At 34.3% G+C, this 22,121-nt stretch overlaps 1 protein-coding gene across 2 annotated transcripts; it reads left to right on the top strand.

Moving 5' to 3' along the window:
- Positions 1-226: 226 nt before the first annotated feature.
- Positions 227-11,124, top strand: LOC144845537 (fibrocystin-L-like). 2 transcript variants are annotated; one of them, XM_078702931.1, is made up of 5 exons: positions 227-359; positions 7,177-7,367; positions 8,980-9,176; positions 9,610-9,957; positions 11,081-11,124. In XM_078702931.1, exons 2-3 carry the CDS (start codon positions 7,205-7,207, stop codon positions 9,111-9,113), a joined length of 297 nt encoding a protein of 98 aa, XP_078559057.1. In that variant the 5' UTR covers positions 227-359; positions 7,177-7,204; the 3' UTR covers positions 9,114-9,176; positions 9,610-9,957; positions 11,081-11,124. The 2 variants fall into 2 exon arrangements, with proteins under 2 accessions (XP_078559057.1, XP_078559056.1); XM_078702930.1 differs by lacking the exons at positions 227-359; positions 7,177-7,367 and adding an exon at positions 8,436-8,828.
- The last annotated feature ends 10,997 nt before the right edge of the window (positions 11,125-22,121 follow it).

Raw genomic sequence — 22,121 nt, forward strand, 5'->3', positions numbered from 1 at the left:
ATGTATAGATATTATATATGCATACTTGACTTTCATAAGGAAATTTGTCAAAGGACTTTCTTACTCTTCTACCTTCTTTTTCTTAACGTGTACTGATAATGCCATTCCATTGTGTAATCAGACACGTAATTTATAAATTCTGATTAAAATATTACATTTTCCCATTTTCATGTAAATATTTCAGAATCAACCGGAGAATGCAGGTCAAAGTGCAAAACAGTGTGCACCTTGTGGTCCAGACAATGGAAATGCTGGATACGTGAGGGCAAATTTCATGTCTGGTGATAATGGTGCTCCATTTTTTCCATTTCATGGTATACATAATTACCCAGCTATTGCTGGAAGCACAAGATTGCAAGGTATGTAAAAGCATGACATAATCTGGTCCTTACTTGGACAAACCTAGTCCTTACTTGGACAAACCAGTTGAGTTCTATTGCAGGAAACGTATACTCATACTGTTTACACATGAAGCTGAATGCTTATTTGGATAACATAAAATTGCCATTGTATCCAAGTTATCACCACTGTAATGTTGAGGTTGTCCCTTAGTACTGTTTTATCATAAAATATGTCTTTAATATCGGAATACATTTTTGGTGAAACTTACCAAATGAATATGTTTCAACATACTTATTCATTTACAAATAAAGGTATTTTGCTCTTTCTTATCAATAGATGTCACATTCGCTCATTTTGATACTGCGTGTAAGAAAGATCATTACGCTACTATGACCAATCCATCAAATGATGATGGTATCCACCCAATGTCCGCTGTAGGTACTGTACAAAGAAGGTAACAGTCAGAGACAAGAACAGGGTTTACATACATATACCTAATTTAGGGTAAGTACTAATAGTATTTATCCTATATATCTACGGACCACTTGCATTTATCCAAGTTACGTAAATGTAATCATTGTGTATCCTTACTTGCTAGTTGCATTATTTTCATCAACCTAGTACACTTACCTACAATACTTTTTGTAATGTACCGATTTACAATACAAATAAGTGAGAGAGAGACAAGTTCTGTTATAGTTGAAAGCTAGCACTGAAGTGTTTATTCTTTATTCTACATCTACTATATATAATAACAATATCGGTAATGGGTAATTAATCTGTCAAGGTGGAATGTTTAGTGGTCTCAGCAGAGGGGTCTACTTTAGCCATTAGTGACCATTAAGTAGCCAGGGTTATATAGAAGTGGGTTAACATAATATATATGGTAACAGGTGAAGGAAGTATAAATAATTGGTAGCAAGTAATATTAATCAAGTTCAATACATTACATTACATTACATTCCCTCCCTTCTATTATAAACAATTCTAAGCTATTTATTTATAATTGAATCAAAGCAGCACTGTACTAAGTTATGGTTTAATAACACTTTAAATGTATATGGTATAATGCACTGTATAAAGTAAAATATAAGATCAACATTTTAAATTGTCCAGTAATAATGTCCATAAAAGTTTCTATATTTCAGTTATTAAAAATGTCCATATCTTTCCGGCGGTTTTCTATCGCGAGTAAGGTATACTCTTCGCTGAGCAGTAATAGACTGTGCTTCGACAGTCGATTGTGATGTTTCCACTGTTCAGATTTGGATTAATGAGTTTGAACAGGCCTATAACGCTTCCTGATATGGTCGGCATGACGACGACAAACTCGTCCATCTTCTAGTTTTATCTTGAATGAGATGCGACCGGATTTTAATATTATTGTTCCGGGTAACCATTTCAGATTTTGTCCTCTAAAGTTCTTTATATACACCTACTCTCCTTCTACAAAAGTGCGTTCTTTGCATGACGATCATGGGCTAATTTCTGTTTTTCAAGTTGAGTGATAACACGATCTGCTTGATAAGGGTGTAAAAGATCAAAATGCGTTTTCAATTTTCGGCCATTCAGTAATTCTGCTGGTGTTTTGCCAGTTGTGCTATGAGGTGTATTTCTATATTTAAATAGGAATCTTGAATTGTTTTTTTTTTTAACTTTATTTGGTAATCAAGGTTAAAAAACAATAAAATATAATACATAGAAAATAGAAAAACAATTGCACGGAAAAAACAGGCCTTGATTACAAGGAATGCCAAGAAAAGTTAAAAACTTATTTCCACTTGGGTCCTAAAAAGAAGAAACTGATAACAAGAACATACAAATTACAACATAAGAATCTTGCGACTTTTGTTTCGATATATCCATCTTTCATACGTTTCATTGTTTCTTTAAATGTGCGTACAGCACGTTCCGCAAGACCATTCGATGATGGGTGATATGGGGCTGTTAAAGAATGTCTTATTCCATTTCGCTTTACGAATGTATGAAATTCATCACTGGTGAAACATGTTCCATTGTCGGATACTATTTTATCTGGCAATCCATGCGATGCAAATATAAGCCTGAGCTTATCCACTGTGGTATTTGTCGTTGAGGAATTTACCGGAATTACCTCAAGCCATTTTGAGTATGCATCGTATTAAAAACATTTTTCCAATAAATGGTCCAGCATAGTCGATATGTAATCGTGACCATGGTCTATTTGGCCAATTCCATGGGTGCAATGGTGCTTTAGGTGGTAAAGTTTGATTGGATTGGCATGTATCGCACTGCTTTGATATGTCTTTGTCCATATAAGCCACCATAACGAATCCTGAGCAAAACTTTTCATTCTGACAATTCCAGTATGACCGTCATGTAGTGCTTGTAGCAACTGTTTTCTACCAGGCTGTGGAACAACAATTCTCTTTCCCCACAAAATACATCCATCTTGTGTAGAGAGTTCTCTTTGTCAGATCCATCCAATATGGTTGCAAGTTTTCAATTTTTGGATTAGTATTGGGCCAACCCTTTTTAATGTAGTAAAGAACTCGAGAAAGTGTTGGATCTTTAACCGTCCAACCTTTAATATCTGCTGTGGAAACTGGAGATTGGTTCATTGGCTCCATCAATAGAACAGTTTCGGCAGGTTGTGGAATTGATTCTGGTTTTCCTGGCAATGGTAATCTGCTTAAGGCATCCGCATTGGCATGGGACTTTGTCAGTTTGAATTTTAATGTATATTTGTATGTACCTAATTTCAGTGCCCAACGTTGGATTCTAGCTGATGCTTGGCTAGGCACAAGTCTGTCCTCATTAATAAGACCCAGCAATGGCTTATGGTCTGTTACCAATGTGAAATGTCTACCATAAATGTAAGACTGAAATCGCGTTACTCCGAAAACGCATGCCAAACCTTCTTTCTCAATTTGCGAATACTTTTTTTCCGCTTCTGCAAGTGTTCTAGATGCAAATGCGATTGGTCTTTCTGTACCGCCCCAATTCCATATTGAGATGCATCACACGATAATTTTATTTCCTTTTTTGGATCATAATGTGCAAGTACTCTGCAGGAAAGTAGCAATTCCTTTGATTTATCAAAAGTAGATTGTTCTAAATTTGTCCAGTTCCAAGCTTTATCCTTACGAAGTAAGGCATATAACAGAGCAATTAAGTGTGTTGGATAAGTTTGGTAAAAACTTCATAATAAGATAATAATCCCAAATAAGCTCTCAGTTCTGTCAAGTTTTGAGACGCTGGAGCATCTTTATTTGCTCTCACTTTGGCGTTTGTGGGATGCAATCCCTCTTTGTCGATCAGGTGTCCCAAATAACCAACAGATTTAACCATAAAAACACACTTACTCTTTTTTAGACGAAGTCCAGCATCTGCCAGTCGCTTTAGGACGGTTTCAAGAGTTTCGAAATGCTCAAAATCTTTCTTTCCTGTCGTAATTAATATATCGTCCAGGTATACTGTAACACCTTTAATTCCTTGTAATAGTCCTTCCATGACAAGCTGGAAAATCGCTGGTGCTGAAGAGACTTCAAACGGCAACCGTGTATATTGTAAAGTCCCTTTTGAGTGTTGATTACAACATATTTTCGAGAATCTTTATCCAAGAGTAATTGTTGGTACGCTTGTGACATATGTCCAATTTAGTAAATTTTTCTTCGGGGCAAAGGATACTGATCAACTTTGGCTGCTTTATTTACAGTAATTTTGTAGTCACCACAGATCCTAATGGTAGATTTATCTGCCTTAAGTACCGGAACTATTGGTGCAGCCCAGTCTGAAAACTGTATAGGTTCAATAATGCCTTCTCGTTGTAAGCGATCAAGTTAGTCATCTACTTTCTGTCGCAAAGCATACGGAACATTTCTGGCTTTGCAAAATTTTGGCATTGTCTCTTTATCAACATACATTTTTGCTTCAGTACCCTTAAGGGTACCTAGTTCATCTTTAAATATTTCTTGGTATTTACCAAGCAGTGAACTTAAATCTAATTGGTTTATTACCTTGATTTGTTGCCAGTCCAACTTTATAAACTGAAGCCAGTCTCGACCAATTAGGGTAGGTCCATCTGTTCGCACAATCGTTAACGGTAATATTGTAGTAGTACTCTGGTATGTAACTTCAGCATTAATTTTACCCAAAACATCCATTATTTGTCCAGTGTACGTACGTAGCTTAACTGACGATGGTTCAAGTTTTCTTTCAGGCCATAATTGCCTAAATTTCGTCTGCGACATTATTGATACCGAGGCTCCTGTGTCAATTTCCATTTCAGTATCCAAACCATCTAACAGTATCTTAACTTTCATAGGTGGAGGACTAGACGTGGTCTTTATTCCAAATAATTCTTCATACATTTCTGTAGTTATGTTGCTTGGTTCATCGCTTGGCTCATCTGCCACAACATTTTTAACTGTTTGGGGCTTCCCCTTCTTTTTGCTAAGACAAACAGATTGAATGTGTCCTACCTTGTTACAATAATGGCAAGTTGTTTGCTTAAAATAACATTTGTCTGGCAAATGGTTATTCTTTCCACAGCGAAAACATGGTTTCGACTTCTTATTTGTATTTGACATAACTAGTTTTTATGGCTTCATAAGATTATGTTAACACAATATATGTGCATAAATTGCAATATTATAGCATAATTATCGAATTTTAAAAAGTGGACATTTTTGCCATTTTTCGAAATAATTCCTTTTTTCCCCCGCATTGAAATTTTCGAAAAATGGCAAAATTTCGACCCTTTTATTTGTTTACATAACTAGTTACTATGGCTCTATAAGATGATGTTAACACAATATATATACATATAATAGCATAATTATTGGATATTAAAAAGTGAACATTTTGCAAATTTTCGAAAAATTCCTTCGGTCCCCAGCAGTGAAATTTTCGAAAAATGGCCAAATACTTACCCTTTTATTTTTTGACTTAACTAGTTTTTATGTCTCCATAAGATGATGTTAACACAATATATGTGCATAAATTGCAATATTATAGCATACTTATTGAATTTTAAAAAGAAGAAAATTTGGCAATTTTTCTAAAAAATTCCTTTGGTCCCCCGCAGTGAATTTTTCGAAAAATGTCAAAATTTAGACCTTTTTATTTTTTTACACAACTAGTTACTATGGCTTTATAAGATGATGTTACCATAATATATGTGCATAAATGGCAATATTATAGCATAATTCTTGAAGTTTAAAAAGTGGAAATTTTGGACATTTTTTGAACAATTCCGTAAATTTTGACTTCTTTTTGTAAGCAATTTTGTTTACATTTTCAACTGCAGCTGCAGAGGTTGGCTGCGCCAGATCTCTTACATTTCTTGTTGCAGTTTCGATGCTAGTTGCAATTTCAACAGCTTTTTCCAGTGTCAGTGCTTTTTCTCCCAAAAGACCAAATTCCGTGATTACGGACGCCAAAAACTAGACGATCTCGTAACATTGTATTGAGCGAGGCTCCAAAGTTACAGAATTCTGCCATCGATCGAAGCGATGCCATAAATTCAGGCACTGTTTCATTATCACGTCGAAAGCGTGAGTTGAATTTGTATCGCTGTACAATTTCACTAGGCACTGGACTGTGATGCCCATTCATAGCTGTTACCAGCTCATCGAATGTTTTATCCTTGGGTTTTTCTGGTGTAACCAAATTTCGTAAAAGCTTATAAGATGATGGGCCAATAACTGTTAACAGTGTTGCTTGTTTCTTCTCCTCTGTAGTAATTTCTTTTGCCTTGAAATACAAGTTACTTACTTACTTATTTGTTTTCATAGCTATCCCCAATATTGGGGACATTTCGCCGTCATTGACATTATGTTGACATAGCACAACTTTTCTTAATTTTATGAGAGACGTTAATTTTGATGAGAAGGTCATGGAACACTAATTAATTTTAAAAACAACTAAAAACCTGGGAACTGTAACCCTGACGGGTACTCTCCCTCCGGGTCAAAGGGATCCCGAAACTCATCGGTGGGCAGGGGCGCTCATCTCCCTGTTCAGGACTATTCCTGATGATTACCCAACCTATTTACATTTAAAATTAAAATTAAACATCAAGACATAACTTAATCAACTTAATGACTACTGGACATAGTAGTTATTGTCTTCTATAAAAGATGCTGGAAGCACTTCCTTATATAGTCTTCTCGGTCTAGTTGACTAGCGTTTATATTTCTCTGAAGTATACTTGGGCTCGGTCTTCCTATCAATTTACTTTTTTGGTCATAAAATGTAAGAACTTCGCAGGGATCATAGGTTCTGTCTCCGAATACAGTGTGAAATCCAGTTAGATTGCTGTTGTTGGTAGAATATCGTGTTGGTTATTGCGTAGAGCCTCTGGTTATTGACAACGTACCGCCAATCAGTTTCCTGTTGTTCTTCTTCTTCCTCAGACTCTAGTCTAAAGTCTAAACGCTCAACAAACTGTGACCAATCTTCCCTTCCTTCAATAAATTCTTCAATTTTGCCAATAAGGGCCATTCTCGTCGCCACTGTAGTGTAATGTACCGATTTACAATACAAATAAGTGAGAGAGAGACAAGTTCTGTTATAGTTGAAAGCTAGCACTGAAGTGTTTATTCTTTATTCTACATTTACTATATATTATAATAACAATATCGGTAATGGGTAATTAATCTGTCAAGGTGGAATGTTTAGTGGTCTAAGCAGAGGGTCTACTTTAGCCATTAGTGACCATTAAGTAGCCAGGGTTATATAGAAGTGGGTTAACATAATATATATGGTAACAGGTGAAGGAAGTTTAAATAATTGGTAGCAAGTAATATTAATCAAGTTCAATACATTACACTTTTCATTTAATCTTAACAGTAAAGTTAATCTTTCTGATTGCGTGGAGATGGATTGTGATGCATTTAAGAAAGCAATGATCAGAGATGAAGATGGTGGAATTCTAGGAGGATCACGGCCTGGTTATGTTATTCCTGATTCTCCATACGAGTGGGATAGAGATCCGAGACGTGGACTTAAAATTCCTTATGATGAAAAATGTCCACATAAAGGTTGGTTGTCTGCTTTAATGTTGAATTTTAGCTTTTGTAAACTGTGATTCTTCCCTAAATCTTTCCTCCTATTAAAGTTGCACTCTTGAAACAAGACCAGTCCATTCACCGAGACTGGGCACGCAATTTTATTGTGGCATCCCTTTTTTGAGGAGTAGGAAAATCACTGTGTTGTAGCTGTGATCTTTTATATAATCTGCTCTTTTCATTGGTGTCATGGGTACACATGTCAAGAGCGAATCAGCACATTTATGTCTATCGTTGCAATTGGAGAGACTTATGAGATGTATATGAGAGTTCAACGAATCCTCAAACGTTATGACTTCATTTCCTGAACACAGCTCCAGATCAGAAAATAGTTGTCGGCATCTGGTATGCCAATCCTCAACGCTTAGATGTGTACCATCAAGGTCACTATGTCATGTCAAATAACGGGCAGCTGGATGGAGATATGTTCATATACAATACAATACAATACAATACAAATCTTTCTTTATTCTGGAATAGCTCTTTCAATACACAAGTACTGGTCTCCCAAGAGGTCCAGATTTGGAAAAAAAATACAAGAAAAATAAAAGTAAAAGCTATATTAAAACTATGTACAATAGAAGTTATACAAGATGTTTAAATTCAACTTGACTAAGTGTCTCATAATTTTTACGGATATGTACAGGAAGATTATTCCATAAGGTTGGTGCTCTATAATTAAACATTCTCTTTCCATAAATATTGTTCCATGCTGGAACATTTAGAGTTTTTGTTGATTGACTTCTTGTATTTTTTGTGTGAAAAGTGTCCATAAATTTGAATAGATTTGTTAAATAAGATGGTGCTAAACCCTGTAGGCATTTAAATAGCATAATTAATAAATCATTTTCCCATCTGTCATGGACACTCTTCCATTTTAGTGAGGACATCAATTCTGTTATAGGGGTGTACATATCAGCATAAAGAATGATTCTAGCTACTCTATTTTGAAGTACTTGAAGACGATTAACAAGTTCTAAGTTACAATTTGACCAAACATTACTACAGTAATCAAAACAAGGTAATACTATTGCATTAGCAAGTAGTCTTAAAGCAAAATTTGGAATATAATATCTTAATCTACGAATAATACCGATACGTTGTGATACTCTAGAAGCTACTTGTTCAACATGCTGTTTCCATGAAGATATTTAAAATTATCAACTTTTTCGACATCATTGCCATTAATAGAAAGAGAAATATGGGTTCCAGAAGATCCAAACGTTCAGTTCATGCCAACTCCTGACTCCAGCATTTATGGCGAGAACTATTTTGATCGCGATTGGCAGACTCTTTGGATACTTATACGTGGTAGTGACCCAATTGACATCATCACTACACCGGTTATAATGGTTGACTTTAGTGTGGCTCCTGTTGATGTTTTCTATGAAGAAGATCTTGTTAACAATCTTGCCAGTTTGGTATATATAATAAGTAAATAGCTTTCTTTAACCATATTAAAGTATCACATAATCTATCCAGATTTCTTCTTTTTTCAGTTTCATATGTTTAGAAATGAGTTGAATTTTATTTAATTACCTATTCTTTTAATATCTAAACAATAATTAATATTTTTTCCTTACAGGCAATTCAACCCTTGAACATGATAAGTTAGTTAACCTTCAAGCAGAAATTGTTAATGCAGCACAAACCGGTACTTTGTACGAGAGTCTTGAAGTTGAGGTTATTAGCAATGACCGATCCTTCTCCCCCAACTGAAGACCCAACAAGGGGTGTGAGAGCAACAAATACAACAGGAGGTCCAAGTACAGGCAATGCAACGTAAGTCACAATTTAAGAAGTAATGAGTTGAAGTAGAGTTTTCTGTAGAGTTACTGTAGTATAGAACTGGCTTGTATCGTCTTGTCCAAAGTCTTAAATTGTATTCTCATGTGTGGCGTGCAACAAACATAACCATAATGCCTATATCATTACAAACCAACATAACTAATTGGTATTCTGAGAAGCAAGCTGAAGAAGAGGCATCTAGTGACCCAAAGCACAATGAGTATACGTTTACGGCTGATGCTATGGAGAACCATCCATTTGAGGTTCAGCCTTGCATCTCTATATTGGATACCAGTGTAGGTTTTAACACAATTCTTTCTAAACTCCAATATACTGTAGGCTATCAAGCTTTGGTAATACACCATAGGTTTGATACAAATATTCTACGAAAAAAAGGAATTATTCAATGATTTTTTGATTTTTTCAGGCTGAAATTGTGCAAAATCTGGGACATTCTTCACATCCATGGAAAATGCCCAGGAGTATCTGATGCAGAGCTCGTCAGCAACAACACTGTAGATATAATCCATGACTGGGCCAACTTCACTGATCTTGCCATTAATCTGTCGGGAAGTGGTTACTTCTTTGAATTCAGCATTGTTTATTCCAACTCATCCACGCTAGAAGGTATCAACTCAACAGAGTTTTCTGTCATTGAGGGTGTTTTCCACATATCAATCGCAGATCAACAGTAAAAGTTTTGGAGAAATTTAATGTTCAGTTTAATCTAATTGAAGATTTTACAACGGATATTGCAGAACATCTGGATTCCAAGGTTGGTGATTTTTTAATTAATTATAAGTCATTTTCAAATTGTCAATGCAGTTCTCTCTCTAATTAACCATCCATCTTCTATTTAATACTGCATTATAATTCAAAAATCACCATCAATTGTAGACTAGTGACGTATCCAATCTAAGAGCAACTTCTTTTTGAAGACTACAGTCCATTTCAAATATTCAATGCAGGTCTCCCTCTATTTAACCCACTACCTTCTATTAATACTTCCCCCTACCCCAATTTTAAAAGCATCTTCAATTGTAGACTATCGTATCCACTCTAAGAGCAACTTATGTTGAAGACTAGCCAAAAGTACCTACAAGTCGACACTCCCACAAAAATCCAATTACAGACTACTTTCAAATTTGATTTCATCGGCTGTATAAATCACCTCAAATTAAAGACAACCTCCAGAACAATTGGATAAATATTGGTCAAACATTGGTCAAACAAGGATAAATAAAATATTCTAGGCTTTTCCTTAGGCTTTTTGTCTGGCACTTACTTGTTTTGGGTTCAGGCAGTCTTTAATTTCAGTATTTTGCAACTTAATAACAAGTTGTGTTAAAATACTTCTATAAGGGAACATATTAAGTGGATTGTTTTTAATAACAGATAATGATCACAAATCACAGGAGATCAGGAAAGTGCTAGATATGCACAAGCATGTGATGCGGTATATGCCCAAAATAAAAAGCAGGCAGCAGAGACTTCGAGGCCACAAGAACAGCCAATAGCCAAGGACATATCAACCTTGAAGAATTATAATGTAATTGCTGTAGTTGCGGGTGAAAACGTTTTAAACACGGCACATCTTTTTAAAAAAAAATAGGCATTGTTGCTGGTACAATGCAAACTTCACTCTCACAAAGCATAAACACCTTAAAAACCAGAATCTCGCCAAAACCTAGATTATCTCAAAATATTTCCTGCCCTTTATATAGTCCGTACAGCTTATTACCCACACAGTACATATCTTTTACTTACCTGTTCTGCCAGTAGGTAATTGAAAAATCAGCAAATTTTGTCAAATTAACAAGTGGCAACACTTGTACAGGTAAGAAGAATAAGAAAACTTAATTTTTTTTAATTAATTATTTTATTGTGTTTTTCTATAGGAGATAACCCAGAAGCCTAGAAGTAGAAATGAATACTTTTACAGGTAAGCTTTAATATAGTTTATAAACAAAGTATGTAAAATAAGAATACTTCTTTTGCTAATAGAAGAGACAATTCCAGAGTGCCATAAAATCAAGACCATATATTTGTTGGTTCTAAACATGGGAAAAAATTTTATGGTAGATCTTATAAGTTCTTCAATGCAATCAGTGCAATCAAAGTACTTAATGTACAGATAGATATTAGGAATATATTAAATTGTTAACTTTTCATTTATTATTGATCAGCAGATGAAACTTTTAAAGAAGAAGAAAACATCACAGGTAAGCTTATAAAACATTACTAATAAAAATCTATACCAGCTGGTGCTGAGGTGAGGTGAAATTAAGATTGACTCTTTCTATGAAGTTCTTTTTTAGTGTTAAAATTAATTAATCCATGTCCCATTTTCCATTCCAATCTGTCCCTGTGTCATAAGAAATGTTTAAGAGTTGTGCAACTGTAGATGCCGGAAATGGCACTTATCAGACACAAATTAGATTTTCGTAAACATTACATTCTTAACATTTTATTGTTGTTTATCAGCAGATGATGCTGATAGTTATGGACAACTAGAAATTGCCACAACATCAGGTAAGTCTACTACAATATTAGCAGCAAAACATTTGAAAACACAAATGTACAATGTATCAAGAACGAAAATGTATAAAATATTAATGTTATAAATTGTTTTTGTTTACTACTATAGGAGATGACCTATACAACCATGACGATCTCACAGGTAAGTTTATATTTAAAAAGGTTCGTTCTTCACATGCCAAAGAGCATTCAATTGGTTAAAGAGCAGTGCATATATATGATTAGACTGGGTTCCAGCCCGTAAATAGTAAAGATAAATAATTTGGCACATATGGTATGATAACCTACGTCATTCTTATCGGATGTTTGCGGGCATGCAAATCGATTTCTTCACATATTTCCCCAGTGCGTAAATCTGAGTATTATATTATACGTATAAAACGCCATATGTGCCAAAATTTACGGGCTGGAACCCAGTCTAATATAGAATGGATGTCTGAGGTTGTCATATGTACCTGTAGGCCTATACTTCTGTATTTAAGCATTTTAATTGGAATATTGTTGAACATTAAAGGGAAAGAGATCAATATAGTGTTATTTTTTAACAAGTACAGTACTACAGTAGTTATAAAATATGGGCCGGTTGTTGGTCGCAAATATTCAATTTCTCGATTCCAAGTGGATAGCTGTTATGTGACATCAAAATAGGACAAATTTAGGACAAATACATCTGTAAGAGATGATAGAATAATTGCATTTTTGTTTTTCTCATTTTGCAGGCAAGAAAGAGGTAGCGAAATTGTTGACATCAAATCCTGGATTCTCAATTCAAAATTGGATAATTATAAGGATGAAAGTTAAGAATGAAAAAATGATGCTGATGAGTTTTTGATTTTAAAAGATTTGAAAATAGATATAACATAACGTATGTTAACGTTCTGATTGATATACTTGTTTTTAATAGTGTTACCATATCAATTTGTCAGGCTGTTGCAACTATGGGCGCGTTTATACAACACGCTATTACACGCATATTCAACACGCCTACGAGAAGTGTGTTCTATAACATCGAAGCGATTCCGTGTAATGAGATTTTAATTGCAAAAAAGGCTACTTGGCTGAATCCTAACATTTTGTGGATTCCCGGTTGCTGTTATTATTATAAATAATAGTGTAATTTGATATTTGGGCTACAATAGTCTATAGATTATAGCATGGATTAATTAGTTTAAACTAATTAATACATGGTTATATACTACAAGTTGATCAATTTGGAAATGTTTGCAATATTAAAAGTGTAATTTGATATTTGGGCTACAATAGTCTATAGCATGTATTAATTAGTTTAAACTAATTGATTCCGTAAATCTTCTAATTGTAACCCTGGGTTATTATTTTTTGATTGTTTTTTAGGGTGGGTTACTATTAGAAGTGGGGGGGGGAGGGAAAGGGGATTACTATTGGAGTAGTGGGTTATTATTACTAATCTTAAATTAGGCACCTGAAAATAGTAACCCACCCCAACTTTTCCGGTCAGCAAATCATAGAAAAATAATAAAACAGTACGAATAAATAAATTTGTTTGAACTTTATTTTATAAACTCAAAAACACTCAGTCCTCCCGAGATCAACATGCATTATCTCCTTATTTTCAAAATATTGCTGCATAATAAACGACCAGTCTTAATGTCATTTTTTCAATAGTTTTTGTGACTCTAATAATAACCTCCCCCATGGGTTACTAGTAGTAGTAGTGGGTTATTATTATAGATTGACTTATAAGTTGGGTTACTACTAGAAGGGGGGTTACTATTAGAGTGTGGGTTACTATTAGAATTGACGGTACATGGTATAATACAAGCTGATCAATTTGGAAATGTTCACAATATTAAAGTGTAATTTATTAAGTTATGATTTTATGTTATGATTAAATATTTCAAAGTATTTCAGCTAGAATGTCAATGTTTCTAATTTATTTTTCTTTACATTATGATCATTTATTTATACATAAAAATCATCACATATAAGACAAGAACAATTGTCCTGTAATTGATCCTGCTGGAGATAGATTTCATACATGTTAAAAACGTCAAATGTTTTTAAAAAAATTACCGGTATGAATATGAAAATATGAAGCACAATTAGTGTAGTATGTTCCTTAATAAAATTCTTAAAATTAATACTGTAACAGACTGAAATTAGGAACTATCCAGTGTATGTTAGATTCAATTAATAGTATTCCTAACACAGTACATTACTGTAGCAGCTTTGAGCGAGTAGCCAGATTTCTAATTCTTACATGATTGTACAGTAGAACAAATCATCAATAAAATAATCCAATACTTTTACTGGATTTGGACATCAGATGAATCTCTGATGAATCTAAAGATGTTAAAAACCACATGGACAATTGTTATTTAAATATTTTCAACGTCATGACAATACAAATTACATATTTAGAATATGACATCAACTAAGAACAATATAGCCATAGAAAATGAGAAAAACTGCAACCAGCTGCCCAAGAACATTTACTCCATCAACACATCAGACACTAGGCCTATATGAAAAGGAAAAAGACATTATTAATGTTAACACAACGAGTACCAGACAACATAACTCTTTTGGGATCATTTCAGCCACCAGTTATTGCGGCCGTCAGTTATGCCAGTACATTTTTTTTTTTTATTTATTTTACATGTGCCAATAAGTATGTGTGATTTTTATAAATAAAGTTGTTTTGTTTCCGTTTTGGTTTTATTCTGCAAATTGTGGTTTTTTGAATGTTGGAAATTAGTTTATTTATTATTAGTTACCATTACCAATATTAATAATTAATATTCATTTTATCGATAACAGGATTATGGTTTCTGTATCAAGTTATAAGTGCATAAGAAATGAAGAAGTACAATTAAAAAAATGGGAAATATTGTGTTTATGAGATGAGCCTTTGTTGTTTGGGGTATCATGTATAATAATGATATGCAGAAATAAGAAAAGACGTAAACAAAAGAAATATACGATTAATTATTATAATTAATCATTAAAACTAGATGTTAGATTAGTAAAATTTGTTTTGTATTAAGACACATTGATTAGTATTTATCGGCTGTTTAATAATTAATTAATATTTACTATATTCATAAAAACATTGCGCGGCTGATACTTGACTAGATACTAAACTAGTTTAATGGCCATTTAGTTCTGTGTTTATTTATGGCTATTTGGAGGCCTCCTTTTGTTTGGTGCGCATACAAAAGTGGGCCCGATCATCCGTTTAACACCCATACGCGAATCCTGGGCGAATATCTACTAGGCCTATTCTAGGCCTACCTAGCTAGGCTTAGGCTAGGGCCTAGCCTAGGCCTACCTAGCTAGGCTTATGCTAGGGCCTAGCCTAAGAAAGATAAGCTAAATAGGCCTAGCTAGCCTAGGCCCCTAGGCTAGTTATTTAATTTTGGCCCTAATTAATAGCGATATACAGTACTATGCGGCGACTATAATAGGCTAGGCCTAACCTTTTAGCTTGTGCAACTAGTTTTTAAAATTGGTACCAACTCACCTCACGCCCAGCCAGGCGGCAAAGGCCGCATCACTTAGACCTAGGCTAGGCCTTCTAGGCCTAGAATAGAAGACACCGACAACAAATTAAAAGACATGCCTCTAGGACCTAGATTATTTATAAATTTGGTGAAACAGAATTTAACCGTTTAATTATTTTGTTTTATATAAATTGTAGCCTTAAGGATTGACAGAAAATAAACTTAGATAGGGGTCAATCGGTTGATTTTACTTCCCTCTTTTTACTCGGGGTACCCGAGTCTAGGACTTATTAGTGTAAAATGGCCTTAAGGGTAATAATAAACTCCCCTTAGCACAGCGATTGTGGTATGAAAACGTTAAGGGGAAAGACAAAAAGGGTTATATCTGCCATTTTACCTACAACAAAATAAAAAAAAAGTTTGTATCGTAATTGGAATCATTAACATATATGTTGAAACGCAAAAAAGAATATATTTAGCCGATATTTTGGTTTAAAACGGTTGGAATACCATCTTTCCCACTACACCTGTACAAACCCATTTGCATAACAACGCCGACATACCACCAACGATGAGATATAAATTCTTTTCTAAACACGTAACGAAGAGAACTATAATTCCTTTTTTTCTGACATTCAATTGTTAGTCACTCGCGGCGGTCAACGCGCCACACTGTTGAATTTTGATGTTGTTAATCTTTTACATTATATTATCCTAAATTAACCTGACTCTCTAAATATCTCTCTTTCAAAATAAAAGAAAAGCATTTTATATTTATTTTTTAAAAAAAGAAATCCGTAGAGATTCGAACCCCAGCCAGTAGAGCTGAGAGAATTCAATCCAAACGATAGTTACTAGAGCACTACCCGTTATGCCACAATGTACACGAGTAATAAAGGTGACAATAGTATAGTCTTATACGCGCTTCATATTACGTCATTCTAATCGTTACGTCATAAATTTGCATATTCATGACGTAATTTTGAGGAAACGAATCTAGTTTTAACCTTGCTATTAACCAGAGGGCCGGATAGCTCAGTTGGTAGAGCGTCGTGGAACACGATTATCGTGGGTTCAAACCCCATGCCGGTCGGTGGAAAAGAGTTAAAGCTATGCGAGCTTCTGTGTTTGGGGTTCACAGATTTAAACGTCCCCCTTTCCACCACACATTATGAGGCAATAACATCAAAGCATCTGATGTGTGGTACCCCCAAGGCTGTGAGAGAGCCTTACCGTGCTAGAGGCAAGGGAGCACACCATCATTTTTTTTTTGGCTTCCCGCCTCTTTCCGATCTCGTAAATTTTATGTTTGGCGCCCTCAATTTTAAGAACACCTAAGTTATGTCAGAAAATTAGGAACAGATAAATAGAAATGTGTAAAGATGCCGATGCCTAGCCTGGCTAGTGTATTCTCTCTATTTATTTAAATACATATGCATTATTGTAATAAATAATTTCACAATTTCTGTGTGAATTATTAACTTTGAACAAACGAACATTATTCCAAACCATGTACTACATTTTACTGTGTTTGATCATGCCAATAAATGAAATGAATTAAGTGAATAATTGATCATGAGAAATCAAAACAACTGATACAATGAATTAAATGATGAACAACAGCAGCCATCCAACCAACCCATTGATTGCTACTCCTATACAAATATTGATCAGTTGGTATGCCGTGCGTTATTATGCAAATGAGTTGGTGCAGGTGTAGTGGGGAAGATGGTATTGTTATTCATTGCGGTCAACACGCCACTCCGGGCGGGAACCTAGCAGATCCCCTCATTTAGTTTGAAAGAAATCTCGAAAAGAAATCCATCTGGAAAAGATCTACACACATGTTCTAGCTATTCCAAATCCATTATAAAAATAATACCATTTATAATGCAAATGGCGAATGTAAAAAAAAACAGACGTTAAGGCGAAATCGCAAAATTATATTTGTTGACAAATGTTATGGACATTTTAATTCACGTTCATTCCCGTGATATAGTATAGTTTAAACTACACACTGTTCTAGCTATTCCAAATCCAGTATAAATTATAATACCATTTATAATGCGATGTAGGCCTAGGCCTAGGCCTAAATGGCGAATGTTAAAAAAACAGACGTTAAGGCGAAATAGTAAAATTATATTTGTTGACAAATTTTATTGAAATTTTAATTCACGACTGCTTTAATCTCACTCTTCCCTGATATAGTGTAGTCAAAACTACTATCACACATGTTCTAGCTATTCTAAATCCACTAAAAAATAATAATACCATTTATAATTTGCAATGTAAATGGCGAATGTTAAAAAAACAGACGTTAAAGCGAAATAGTAAAAAGAGCTGTCCCCAATTAAACGAGGGGTTCTACTATAATATAAATGTAGGCCTACACTATAATAGCTTATGAGAAGAAAAATTTACTACCCAAATGTTATAATGTAAAAGAAAAATACTAGTATCAAGTTTTTTTTAAAAAAATAACTTAGGCGCACTTTTAGTAAAAAAAATGTTGTAAATGTATAGTAGAACCATAGGCATCATATTTTGAAAAATAAAAAATGTCCAAATCATCTAAAATTCTAGTAAATTACCCAATTTTTATACTAAAGATAAATAAATACATATAGAATTATTGTACCAAATTTGAACAAAATTGAAGTTGGTTAAGTATTTTTCCACGATGGTTTTTGAATGATGTTTTTACAGTTTTATTTTATCCAAATAATACTAAATTTCTCTCACTAATAAAAATCTAACTTTTCGATATACTGTATTACAATTTTGGAATTATTAATACTCTTTTATGAGTGGAACACACTTATGCTATTAAATATTAAAATGTAATGTAATTATTAGTCATTAATTAGATATTACTTAACTTTTTTTCCCCGTTATTTGAAACCTACGCGAAATAATAAGAGAGGACGCTGTTTTACTGGTAATAGATATGGTTATTATGTGTTGTATTCTTCCGCTCGAGTATTCTTTAACCCCACAGACTACATCGCCCAGATAAATAGCGAGATCCTAAATATTTTTGTGTTCTTATATACTATAGGAAAGATGATTCCATTTTGCTAAAGGAACCTTTAGAAATACAATAGCTTTATTTATTTGCAGTTTATTCAACAAGAAACGGAAACTAAATATCTAAATAAATAAAGTATAGACATAATGAATTAAATTAATAAGTACTTTTAGTACGAGAAAATGTATTATCAATGGGCAAAATGTGTAGCATTGATGCCATAAAAAATAAATTGACGAGTATCGGTAGCCTAAATATGTAGGCTTAGCTCGTGGTTCAGTGTAGCGGAGGAAATTCACTTTAGCTGCGTATCCTTATTACCACAACGCGAGAGAAATTGGCCTAACGGGTAGGCCTAGGACTTGTAGTGTGGGGGGCCTAGAAAGTCAAGCAGAGTGCCTCGGCCAACCTACGTTCCCTAGTAGGTAGAATGTTAATTTAGACCAGGCCATTTTTAAATAGGGCTGTATAGCGGAAATAGTTCTGGTGGTTCTACTTATATTTATTTGTATTAAATGATTTACCAAATCCTATACTTATACTACCTTAACAGAAAAATTAGTAATAAACTAATAATTACTTCTACGGGAAAATATTTTATATCGACGGGGCAAAAAATATCTGCATTCCGAAACAATAAGTTGACGAGTCTCAAAAATTGTGGGCCTAGCTGGCCTATCCGTTGTATTGTATTGTATAGCAATACACTTTTTATACTTAGCTAGGCCTAGGCCCCTAGCTAGTAGTTTTTTTATTGGAATGTGGAAGGATGTCTTCGTATCAAATTAGCTTTGGATACAAATTGGTTTTTTAAGGTAAAAGTGGATGCAACAATAGAATAGGCCAGGCCTAGGCATAATCATAATAATAGGCCTAGGCCTAGTATTAGCTCTAGGAATACAGGTCAACCCGTACCCATGCCAACTCGTACCCACCAACTCGTACCCAAATTTTGGCTTACTCGTACCCAAAATTTTGGCTGACCCGTACCCATCATTGGCTGACCCGTACCCATCATTGGCTGGCCCGTACCCAAGTTTAATGCTATTTAAAGTATATTTATATTACATTTAAACCCAGTTTTATTACATTTTTAGATACCAATCATATGTTCGATATTAATAAATGGCAAAAACTATTGACCTAAAAAGTATAATAATATGTACAGACTCGTACGAAAAAAGCACAGCTTTCATCGTATTTGCGTACGTCGTATTTGGTCAAGTTAATACTTGAGGGCGCTGTTTTATATGGCTCTGTCAGATGTCAGTGGTCGGCTGTGCTGCATTCTATTTTTTTTTTTCATTTATGAGTTTATTAATCTATTATTCTCTACGAATAGTAGTACACGGAAATTGAAATACCCACTAGCCTGTGATGATGAAAACTTGAATTATTAAAAGTAAACATGAATATCTTTTATACATAATTTGTATTTTCATTTTATTTTACAGATAATGAAGTAATGTGCTTTTTGAAAATCGTTTTAAAACGAATGGTTTTTGTTGTTTTGTTTTGCAAGTTTTGGAAAATATTAAACTGTTTTAACATTTCGAAAATATTTAATACATTTTTAAGTAGTCACTCGTATTTTAAAATCACGAAACTATTTAAGTGGATACCAGCCTCATTGCTGCTATGAGCATTTAGTAGTATATTATGATTATTGCCGTTTATCTAGTATACAATGACGGATGTGAGAGTTAATAAAAGGTAACCTCCAATAATTTAACATTTAATTACAAACGACGACATTTGCTGTTATTACGTTTTCATTTTATAATGATTATTACTGTATTATTATGACTAAAAACCGAAATAAATACTACTAAACCTTAAAAAAATCATCTTATCGCTGAAAGATACGTAAGTACTCAGACACGTGTAGGTAGGCCTTCAGAACGTTTATATTATTTTAGTAAATAAGACGACATCCGTTGCCATGGAAAAGCGATCGTAGTTCATTCATTTGTCTTATTTGACACATTATAGAATGCGTATTTTTTTTTAAAAAGGGAATCCCTCGTCAGCAAAAACACGTAGCTGTAAGTTATTGAGCAAACATCTACCAACAATGTTTAATCACCGTAAACAAACAGATAATTTTACTGAATTATTTAAGAAAAAAAAAATAAATAGAAAACGATCATACGCCACATTGCGTTGTCTATTTTTGGACACACTACAAATGGACCCGTACAAATGCGGTTTTTTTATATTAAAGAGGAATCCCCATTCAGCAAAAACACGTAGCTGTTATAGAAGAAAATCTGCCAAAATGTTTAATTGCCTTACAGTACGACAGTACGTGGATGGGGTTCAGGGACGATTCGGCCCTGAGACGATTCGGCCCGGGACTATTCGGCCCACTTTTGGTGGGACGATTCGGCCCACTTTTGGGCCGAAACATCCCACTTTGTGGGCCGAAACGTCTCACTTTAGACCAAATTCATATTTATTTTTTTTTTATTAAGTTTTTAAAGGTGTTTAACAATCCGTATTTTATTGATATTGACAAAGTTGATATAATATATATAATAAATTACTAAAAAAACGTAATTTTATATTCAATTTATTACTTTGAAAACCTTGTTTATTTCGTGCATTCGCCAAGCGGCCAACAGAGGGCGTAACTTGTTTACATCGTTCGCGTGACTAAAAAATGATTATTTTCGACAATGTTTTCAAAATGTTTGCTTTATTGCATCTTTATCCCTAGTAGTGCTACCCCATAGTCTCTCTGAAAATAAAGTTTGGGAAGAAAAGCTTATTTTATGCTTATAAATGCATATCAAAGCCGATAAATGTAAGTGTGCCGAATCGTCTCAGGGCCGAATCGTCCCGGGCCGAATAGTCCCGGGCCGAATCGTCCCAGGGCCGAATCGTCCCGGGCCGAATCGTCTCAGGGCCGAATCGTCCCGTTACCGTGTATATGATCATTTCACTGAATTATTAATAAATAAAATATATGGAAAACGATCATACGTCATTACTGAGTCGTCTCTTTGACGCCGGGCCGCCCTATAAATGCGTGTTTTTTTTATAATAAAAGGTTAATCCCGGTCGACAGCAAAAACACGTAGCACGAAATCTACGAGTAATTCGAACCCATAGCCCAGCAGGCTTTTTGCTTAAAACAGGGCGTTGTTAATTCAACCAATTTTAAATATACCAATACAATAGAAATAATAATTACTTGATCGAAGGTAATCAGGGAAGATAATGAGAATAAAATAAAAGAATAAAAATTGATAAGTATTATACGTTGTTGGTACTTTACCTGGGCTTAATTGAATTGTAATACTAACTATACAACAGTTAAAATATTTTTTTATTAATTAATGTTCTCTTACGTAAATAAAAAAGACACATCAAACATACGTTTATAAAACTATAATACTACATTTAAATAAATGTTAACAAATATATGCCTAATTAAACGAAGTCTACAATCAAATCAATGGTCATTTTTATTAGCACACATTTCACCGAGACCTGTAAAATAAAAAAACAATTTAAATATAAAAATATTCATACGGCAAAAGCATACCACTAGTTTTGCGCCGATCAAACCATTACAAGTAATTATTCAAATTGGGTACGAGTAGGCCAAATAATGGGTACGAGTAAGCCAAAAATGGGTACGGGCAAGCCCAAATAATGGGTACGAGTAAGCCAAAAACTTGGGTACGAGTAAGCCAAATATTTAGGTACGAGTTGGCATGGGTACGGGTTGGTTTGGGTACGGGTTAGCCAAAGTGGGTACGAGTTGACCAATTATTTGGGTACGGGTTAGCCAAGTTGGGTACGAGTTGGCATGGGTACGGGTTGGTTTGGGTACGGGTTGACCAGCACCCGTACCCTAGGCCTACTAGCTAGGCCTATAGTCTA

Source organism: Antedon bifida, chromosome 6, assembly GCF_963402885.1.
Source record: "Antedon bifida chromosome 6, ecAntBifi1.1, whole genome shotgun sequence".
In the NCBI taxonomy this organism is placed as follows: domain Eukaryota; kingdom Metazoa; phylum Echinodermata; class Crinoidea; order Comatulida; family Antedonidae; genus Antedon; species Antedon bifida.

Bases quoted from the DNA above. Each gene is read 5' to 3' on its own strand.
- LOC144845537 (XM_078702930.1), top strand. From the start codon at position 8,627: ATGCCAACTCCTGACTCCAGCATTTATGGCGAGAACTATTTTGATCGC. The intron at 8,829-8,979 runs GTAAATAGCTTT...TTTTCCTTACAG, and splicing joins CAGTTTGGTATATATAATAA to GCAATTCAACCCTTGAACAT.